The sequence below is a fragment of the Arachis duranensis genome, chromosome 2 (assembly GCF_000817695.3).
Source record: "Arachis duranensis cultivar V14167 chromosome 2, aradu.V14167.gnm2.J7QH, whole genome shotgun sequence".
NCBI lineage: Eukaryota > Viridiplantae > Streptophyta > Magnoliopsida > Fabales > Fabaceae > Arachis > Arachis duranensis.
In genome coordinates, this window is record NC_029773.3 from 5,477,344 (window position 1) to 5,486,601 (window position 9,258).

At 33.4% G+C, this 9,258-nt stretch overlaps 2 protein-coding genes across 2 annotated transcripts; one reads left to right on the forward strand and one right to left on the reverse strand.

Annotated features, from left to right (window-relative positions):
* Nucleotides 1-3,529: 3,529 nt before the first annotated feature.
* Nucleotides 3,530-6,621, forward strand: LOC107473106 (soluble inorganic pyrophosphatase 1). Its single transcript, XM_016092646.3, has 9 exons — nt 3,530-3,600; nt 4,447-4,568; nt 4,665-4,693; nt 4,802-4,867; nt 5,005-5,112; nt 5,585-5,650; nt 5,729-5,849; nt 5,942-6,023; nt 6,390-6,621. Exons 2-9 carry the CDS (start codon nt 4,448-4,450, stop codon nt 6,430-6,432), a joined length of 636 nt encoding a protein of 211 aa, XP_015948132.1. The 5' UTR covers nt 3,530-3,600; nt 4,447; the 3' UTR covers nt 6,433-6,621.
* A 33-nt stretch (nt 6,622-6,654) lies between these two features.
* LOC107473105 (chloroplast stem-loop binding protein of 41 kDa b, chloroplastic) lies at nt 6,655-9,174 on the reverse strand. The gene is made up of 7 exons (XM_016092644.3): nt 8,688-9,174; nt 8,435-8,525; nt 8,232-8,286; nt 7,844-7,904; nt 7,515-7,736; nt 7,292-7,408; nt 6,655-7,017 (listed from the first exon to the last, which is right to left on the reverse strand). The coding sequence occupies exons 1-7, from the start codon at nt 9,027-9,029 to the stop codon at nt 6,751-6,753; spliced, it is 1,155 nt and encodes a 384-aa protein (XP_015948130.1). The 5' UTR covers nt 9,030-9,174; the 3' UTR covers nt 6,655-6,750.
* Between the last annotated feature and the right edge of the window lie 84 nt (nt 9,175-9,258).

Here is a 9,258-nt window from a genome sequence, read left to right on the forward strand (position 1 = left end):
AAGATGACGGACATGACCACATTAGTCCTTCTGTCATCTCATCTGCTGAGCTGGTTAACGTAGGGGTGACGTGTTCTATTAACTGCCCGCGTGGCACAGTAACAAAACAACGCTGTTTTGATTCAATGGCCTCCAGGACTTGATACGACCTCGTTTAATGTCCAGGTCTTAATACAATCAACCTTCTACCTTCCTCAACCTTCCCAAAGTCGCATAGACCCTTAATCACTATCCCGGTGCTATAGTTATCCACAACCTTACCAGTGCCACCATATGTCACAAGCATTTCATCATACAGCTTCCTTGCAACCTCAACGTTCCTCCTTTTGACCAAACAATTCAGCAACGAATTAGAAGCGATAACACTGGAAAAATAACCATGCACTTTTCGCACTGTATAGAATAACCGTAGGGCAGCATCAACCATCCCAAAATCTCCATAGGCTCGAATCAGAAAGTTCAAAGCCTCATGGGTAGGCTTCAAGTTCCCAACTTTCATGTTGTTCAAAACCAGCTCGATCTCGGAGAACACTCTAAATCTTACCAAGAGCTTAAGAAGAGAGGAATAAGCAAAGCCATCGAGGGAACAAGAAAAGGGTCTCGAGTTAGCCCATTCGAAGAACTTCAAATCCAGCTTGGGGTCGTGTATTCAGTTTAGAACGAAATGGACAATGTCCGAAACTAGAACCTCAAATTCTACAAAGCGAGACTCGAGGGAGTCCTGTCAATGGGCGTGGGTTGCCAGTATTCAAACGGCATCAATAACGAGATTGTGGATGCAGAGACTGAAGCGGGTCGGCGTAAAGCTGGTGGCTTTGGGGCGGTTACGAGGTTTGATTCGAGTGAGGATGGCCTTTGACATTGGATTTTGAGTGTTATGGTGCCAAGCATTTGTGAAAGACAAGCTCTCTTCTTGGAGCTGCTTGATTTATTGTTCAATCAGATTCTGTTACAACTGACAAACTCTCTTTTTGGAGTTGTCCCAGATTTTTTTATCACAGTCTTCAACCCGCAGAAACATGCTTCCTTATGAGTCTTCCTCCTCATTCGCATTGAAGCACTGGAACCGTTACTGTCGTGCGACCGAAAAGACACACCACCACTACGACCTCTATCCTCCCGGCGACCCAACAATTACAAGATCTACCCAACTATGTGGCCATATGATTGTAGACCGCAACTTATTATCATCGAATTTAGGATTATGGTTCATCATCTAAGAGACTGATTTGATTTCTTTTAACCTACTTACCCAGCGTACACGTAGGCGTCATCCACCCAGGCAGTTAACGGAACACGTCACCCAACGTTAGCCAGTTCAGCGGACGAGATGACGGAAGGACTAATGTGGTCATGTCCGTCATCTTTCGAAGGCGATTTTGATTAACTTTATCTTTCGAGTACTCATATAAAGATCAAAATATCTTTCAGGGACGATTTTAAATATTAACTCATAAAAATAACAAATAAAAATATAGTATCGTATAACTCTAATATAAAACATTTTAAATTTAACATTAATTTCATATTATCTAATTAATTTTTACAATAATATAACACTTGTTAAAATATATCATCCATCGTGTGAGTGTGACTCTAATTTGCTATTAATAATTAAAGTGCTATGATTACAAAGAGTGATTTGTATTAGCCAGTTCTTTTTTTTTTTCTTTTTCCTTTGTTTTTTTTTGGGAAGATTGAATTGTTATATATTGTTATTTTGGTAGATAGCCATGTGCAATGTGTTGGTTTGAATTATTTGGTGAAAGGATTAAGTAAAGGAAAGTTTGTTCTTTCTTTCTTTTTTTTTTCCCCTTTTTTTTTATCAAACACAACGTGCAAGCAATGAATGTATCAAGTGAAGAAAGGGGGCATTGGAGGATCTGTGACCCGTTATACACCCAATACCTTTTGAGACAAATCAAGGGTCCATAAAATATAAATATATATATTTTATATCATTTTTCTTTTTATATTAAAATTAGAATTTGATTTTAATACAATATTAATATAAAACAATTTTATACGTACATAAAATTATATAACTTTTTATAATCTAATTACATAAAATTATAATCTAATTACATAAAATTATGCTAACAAAAATAATAACTTTTTACGTTGATTACGTAAATAATTATTTTAAAAAAGTATATTAAAATTAACTGATAAAAAATAAGGAAAGATAAAAACAATTATTTTTTATAGTATAAAAAATTGTTCAAAAAAATAGTGACAGCATTCACGACCTTTGGATAAATATAAAAAAATTATGCCATTTGAGTTATAATTCGTTGGCCAACATCATTTTATTTTGGTATATATGTTGAAGGGAAAATGTATGGTATTGGTATCATGATCATGATGACTCATTATGAGTTGTATGGATACTAAAAAGTGATCTATATGTACATATTAGAACTTAGAAGTTGTTAAGATACATTTGACTAATAAGGATCTAAGGTTTCAAAACTCTAATCACTGATGGCTTTTATGGGTTAAGGAATTTTTTATTTTTGTTTGATCGTTGTTGAAAAAACGAATTTTAAGGGTTCATGTTGGTTTGTTATTTTTATTTAGACTAAGTATTAAATATCAAATTTCCTCTATTTAATTATTATCTGGAAAAATGATACTTTTTGCTTAAGAGAAAAAATAATAAAATAATCTCTAATTATTCACATCATGATGTATATATATGTCTTTTTTTTTTCATGGCACCGTTTTAAGAATCAATCAATATGTTTGAGGGTACACGTATCCGAATTATTTTGTCATTAATAAAAATAATTTTAAATTCTATTATCAACAAAAGATTATCAAATTATTTTAAAAATATGATAAAAATATAAATACGTAAACTGAGATATTTTATGTTAATAAAAAAAATAACGTAGTAATTAGTAAATAAAACTTTTATATGACAAATAAAACATTAATATTGACAAATGAGTCGTGTCATACTTTTTAGTTAATAATAAAGTAAGTATAATTACAAGATGACAATTTTAATATATTTTTAAATTATTTAATGGTTTTTTTATTAATAATAAAATAAAAAATATTTTTGTTAATGCTAAAAATAATCTGTAGTACATTTTTTATGATTTATTCTATGTTTTATGTATGAATATTTAATAATTTTTTTGTTCAACCAAATATTGTGTTGTCTTTCAAAACAATAAATAGAAAATGGATTGAATTTTACTCGCTTATATATTTGTTTAACTTTATATTGGTATTATTAATAAAAGAATTTGACTCATAAATATTATTTGTCACTTGACTAACTAGATGTTGGTTAATAATCGTTAGCTTTATATCTTTTTTCTTTTTCATGGTAAAATAAAATCACAATATTAAGTAATTATTTTATAGTGAATTGTGCAATTTGAAATTTGCTTCTTGTAAAGATTTGACTGACTCAGAACCCTTTAGACTCTATTAGTATTAATTTATTATAATATAATATAATATATATTAATAATTGTAAATTTAAATACATAACACACCAAAACACTTGCACTTGTACCAATAGCTTTGCTACCATCTTTTCAGCAATTTTTCGGTTTTGGTTTTTTGAACTTCTTTCTGTTCAAGGTATGCATCTCCTTTTCAATTTTTTTTAAAAATAAATTTATAATATTTTTTGTTATCATAATCTTTTCTGGGTTCTCTGCCATGGCTGCTAAACCTATTTCAATGATACTTTGAGGTTTTTCCGATTGATCACTGCACCAAAATTGGTACAATATCTGAACTAGCTTATTATATAGTTCCTTCTATCTATAAATTAAAATTGGCCTTTTTTTCTTTTGAGATCCAATTAATAAGTAATAATAAGTCAGTGTGATTAGTTGCATAGCTGAAAATGTCATTGACTTTTGCTGTAGATTCATATGTGCAAGATATTGATGAAAATTTTATGTATAGCCATTGATTAATGTTGGGAAAAACTGAAAATTGTGAGATATAATATATGCTGAAGGTTTGCGTTGTTTGATCTGTGTAGCTGTCTTTTGTGATTGTGTTTGGTAGATGTCTTACCATAGAAAACTTAGGTAGCGTTTGTTTTCGGAGACTGATAGACGAGATTAGGACTAAAATTTCAGTGCCGAGATATAAAATTTTAGGTATGTCTAGAAAGCGTAGACACAGGAGACTGAAATTTTTGGAAACAGATATCGAAACTTCAATAATATTTCAACACAGCCTTAGAGATTATTTGGGTGGACGAAAAATTAGGTAAATCTTGTTTTAGGATAGTGAGATTTTACCTATTTTGATATTTGCTTCCTTCTTCAAATAGGTTTATGCCTATAAATATTGAAAAAGTGAGGAATCTTAGCATGTTATGATTCATAATCATATTCTTATGGAGCATGAACCAAAAAGTTTGATGGTTCATGTTGATCTTTTGCATTCTTATCTTTCTTTTTCCTTAAGGATGAGTGAGAAGGGTGAAGCAGCGAAAGAAAGCCGTCCGGCTCCACGCTTAAACGAAAGGATTTTGTCATCTTTGTCACGCAGATCAGTTGCTGCACACCCTTGGCATGATCTTGAAATTGGTACTATTTTGATTAACCATGTTAACTTGTCCCTAATTACTTTTGTTTCACTCTAAATTAGAGCACCTAAATCTTTGTTACATATGTTGTATGCAGGCCCTTCAGCCCCAAAAATAGTCAACTGTGTAAGTCAACATTCATATTCATATGTGCTACCTAGGTTCATATAAATCTAGTGTTCCAAACTATGTTACTTTTTCTGCTATGTTCAATGTGTTAGTTGATTCTTGCAGGTAGTGGAAATCCCAAAAGGAAGCAAAGTCAAATATGAACTTGACAAAAAAACTGGATTAATTAAGGTGTCTAATTTCTTGTTTTTACACTCCAATCTCCTTCAGTGTCCGTGCTTCTTAGACTCTAGTCAACTAAAACTAAAGAACATAGATTAACTTCAAATTTATATAACTTTTTTCTTTAATATAAAATTTATGTCCAGGTTGATCGAGTTTTATATTCATCAGTTGTGTATCCTCATAACTACGGTTTCATTCCTCGTACTCTGTGTGAAGACAATGATCCTCTTGATGTCTTGGTCCTCATGCAGGTAAAACTCTCACCATTTTAGTTACTACTTAAAACTTAAAACTGCTGAAATAATTTTTGACATGTTTGGATTGCCATTCTTCTCAATCAAACTTTACATTCATTGAAAAGATGATGCTAATTCGAAATCAAATTCTGCGCTAGCCATCTTATGTTTACATATCATATATGTAACGATAAATTACTTTGGCGATCTCTCCAATTTAAAGTTTAAACATTCTTAATCAAGTCTATATAATGTACAAATGTTTCTCAACAAAATTCCTTTATTTTAAATTTTGTGATCAAGTTTCTATACGGGATAATATGTATGCAGTATAGGGACTTGATCGCAAAAGTTTAAACTAGAGGGTCCTAGTTGAAAAACATTAGTACAATTCAAGCACTTAACCTATGAACTAAAAAAAAAAATATGTAGGTATGTATGCATGTATATCTATTAGTAGCTTACTGAATTGTTTGATATGTGGTAGGAGCCAGTTCTTCCTGGTTGTTTTTTGAGAGCTAAGGCCATTGGATTAATGCCCATGATTGATCAGGTATCTTTCTTTCTGTTTTTTTTTTTTTCTTTTTCCACCATTTTTCATCATATAACAAAATTGTCTCTATTGGCACAGGGAGAGAAGGATGATAAAATCATTGCTGTATGTGCTGATGATCCGGAGTATAAGCACTACACCGACATCAAAGAACTTCCGCCTCATCGCCTCTCTGAGATCCGTCGCTTCTTCGAAGACTGTATCCTTAAAACAATCTTAATTCGGTAACTTGTTGCCTAAGTTTTTATGTTCTTTCGCAATTCGAGCACAGTTACTTAACAAATTGTTTAGACAAGAAGAATGAGAACAAGGAGGTGGCAGTTAATGAGTTTTTGCCGGCATCCGCAGCAGTTGAAGCCATCCAGTACTCAATGTGAGTATATATATACATTCAGCAACTATTAAGTCCTGTTTGGGTTTTATTTTCATTTTTCGGCTTTAGGATTTTGAGTCGAGAAAAGTGAAGAGTAAGAAAATAAAGTAAAATCCCATAGTCTGTGTTTTACTTCTTATTTTCCTTTATTCCTTTACAAAATTCTGAAAAAACACATAACATTGAAAACAAAAATAGAAACCAAACAAACCTGTGTGTTTTCCCTTTTTCCCCTTCTCTTGTCCAGCTACATTTGATTGCAACAAGACACTTCGGCATCCTTCAATCTTTATAACCGACCCCACTTAGTAGGATAAGACTTAATCGTAGTTATAACGTTCGAAAATATTTATGGTTTCGGTGCAGGGATCTCTATGCTGAGTACATTATGCAGACCTTGAGGAGATAGACAAAGAATACTATATTCTCCATGAAATACAATAAGCTCTGAATTCAGGACAGTTTTGGAATATGATGAAATTTTACATATATTTGTACTTTATACTCATTTATTTGGATGATATTCCAAGCTAACACTGCTCAATTATGTAATGCTTCATATTCAATCTTAGTTGATTGAATTGTTTTCTTACTTAAACATGTATGCAAATGTTTTCTTGATTCATAGCCATAAGAATAATTTATATATTTGATAACTTTATCTGATTAGATTGTAGCATAGCAAAAGGCAACAACTTCAAAATGAAAATTGAAAAAGAGTAATTAATTATACACTAACAAGAGTCTTGCCGAGAATGATGTCATCTGTCGAAAAATCGGCCTCTTTTCGATAGGTTCCTCGGCCGAAGTCAAGGTTGTAAGAGTCTGCAAGGCCTCCTACAAGATCAAACTCATTCTCAAACCCAAGCACACTCTTTGACTTCTCTGTTGATGCAAAGAAATGCTGGTCACGGAATGGGAATGCTTTCTTCTTCCCAAAATCATAGTCTTTAGGGTTGTAGTGAATCAGCTCTGGCTCAGGAAAACCACCAGCCTGTAAAATGAAAACCGCGGCGGCCAATATATAACTAACACTCGACATACAAAAATGCTATGTGTACACTAAAATCATTCACCAAAATTAGCCACCATGATTTTGGGATACACCTAACATGGTTTTTCGACATAAAATTACAAGTAATACCCCAAATTAGTTCTTAAAAAAAAGTTATAACTAAAATTTGTTAAGGACTAAAGTATCCGACTAAATTTTTTAAGGACTGATTTGGTGTATTACTCTCTGTCAATAACGATTCTTGCTTAATTACCTTAGCACATGCCCTTGCTAGGCCATCAAAAGTTACATACTTGTCTCCTGAGATGTTGAATATTTCCTTACTGGCTTTTTCATTACCAAGAACTTGAACAAAAGCTCTTGCCAAATCCTGCAATATTTTAGCCACAAATTTACTAGTATATATACATATACATAAATGTGATTGAATATGATTACATATAGAGGACAGTGACATTGGGAGTTTGGTTTGGTACCTTAACATGACCAAGCTGTGTTATCTGAAGTCCTGAGCTGGGAATCGGAATGGGGCGGCCGGCTTTCAACCGGTGGAAGAACCACTCCTCGACAGGGTTGTAGTTCAACGGTCCATAAATGTAAACCGGCCTTATTGAAGTCCAGTTAACACCTCTTGATTGCAGCAAGCTCTCTGTCTCAAGCTTTCCCTTATGCCTGCTCTTTGGATCCACTGCATCAACCTATCAATTTTTCTTAACAAGTGTTAGTAATTCAATTAACATCCTTGAGGTGCAACCCTTTTCTGGACCCTGCATTAACGCAGAATGTTTGTAAAGTGTAAACTGACCTCGGCATGAGGCAATAGATCAGATTTGAGATAGACACCAGCAGAAGAGCAGTAAATGAACCTTGAAATGGCATGACATGAGATTTAGAACCCAACTTTAATTTGATTATTTCAAACAAGAACTTCATTCATTTCATAACATAATAAATCCCTGAAGATTTACAGTTCGAACATATTAGTCTCTAAAGAAAAAAAAGTACTAATGAAGTTCTCCAGTTGGATAAGTTAGTTCAAATTAAGACCTTTTACCCTAATCATAGGGGGCTAATTTGAAGGTAATGTATCCACATCTGCTATTTTTATTACAGACTAATATATCTGAAGTGTAAATCCTCGTAGCTTTATTTGTAACTTTATTCTAATGTTGCCAGAGACTAGTTAAGCTTACTGTTCGAGGTTTGGGAGCGCGTCGAGAATAGGCTCTACTTCAACTGCCTCTCTTCCTAAAACATCATTGTGACGTAGTATTTAAGGTAATGCAAAGAAAGGACGAGGGAGTATTAGGACCTGTTTGGTTTGCGTTTTCATTTTCAATGTTTTCTGACGCTGAAAATGAAAGACGCGAACCAAACAAACTTTTAGCTTTCTCACCATTAATGTCATAGACAACATCAAAGCCGTTTGCTGAGAGACTAGATTTTACAAATTCAAAGTCTTGCCTATCTCCTTTCAAGTGCAGTATCTGCAAAACAATACATAATTGTTATGATTATGCAATCAGTCATACATCAAATAATTAGTAAGTTAAACTAATTTTTATTCTAATTAGCATATGCTAAAGTGACTAATTAATTACAATTGAGCCTATATCTATTGCTAATGAAAATTGATCTAGGTAACACACCTTGGAAGAGAAATCGACATAATCAGAATCAGATTCACCAGGTAATTGTTGAGTGACAGGAGCTTTTCCTCTTGTGAACAATGTGACTTGGTGGCCCTCTTTGACAAGGAGCCTAGACAAGAACACACCAATGAACCTTGTACCTCCCATGATTAGAATCTTCTTGGTGCTTGATGCTGATACATAGAAGGAAGCTGATTTTGGCTGCCATTGTTTTCTCTTGAAGTTAATATGAGAGTAGTGGAGCTTGGTTCCAGAGAAATCAGAAAGAGAGGAAGCTAAGGGGGAGAAGGAGAGTTGGTTATTCTGTTGGGAAGGTGTAACTGCCATAAACCTTGCCATGCTTCCTTCTCCACACACAACACAGTTGGATTCAACTAAAATTTGAAAGTGTTAAACACTTTCTTTCACTCAATGCTTCTTCTTACTTGGTGTTGGTTTGTGTTCTCTCATTCTTGCACTTCTGATAAGTCATGGACCCCACCTAAGCTCCACCTCATCCACACCTTCTTAGTCTTATTTATTTAGAAGTTAGAACCACATCCATTTCTTGCATAATATATATATATAT

What these genes read in the sequence shown, in the direction of transcription:
- LOC107473106 (XM_016092646.3), top strand. Translation starts at nt 4,448, where the DNA reads ATGAGTGAGAAGGGTGAAGCAGCGAAAGAAAGCCGTCCGGCTCCACGC. An exon ending in AAAAAACTGGATTAATTAAG is followed by an intron (nt 4,868 to 5,004) that starts GTGTCTAATTTC and finishes ATTTATGTCCAG; the next exon opens with GTTGATCGAGTTTTATATTC. An exon ending in TAATGCCCATGATTGATCAG is followed by an intron (nt 5,651 to 5,728) that starts GTATCTTTCTTT and finishes CTATTGGCACAG; the next exon opens with GGAGAGAAGGATGATAAAAT.
- LOC107473105 (XM_016092644.3), bottom strand. Translation starts at nt 9,029, where the DNA reads ATGGCAAGGTTTATGGCAGTTACACCTTCCCAACAGAATAACCAACTC. An exon ending in TGTTGTCTATGACATTAATG is followed by an intron (nt 8,287 to 8,434) that starts GTGAGAAAGCTA and finishes ATGATGTTTTAG; the next exon opens with GAAGAGAGGCAGTTGAAGTA. An exon ending in TAGCAAGGGCATGTGCTAAG is followed by an intron (nt 7,018 to 7,291) that starts GTAATTAAGCAA and finishes TTCATTTTACAG; the next exon opens with GCTGGTGGTTTTCCTGAGCC.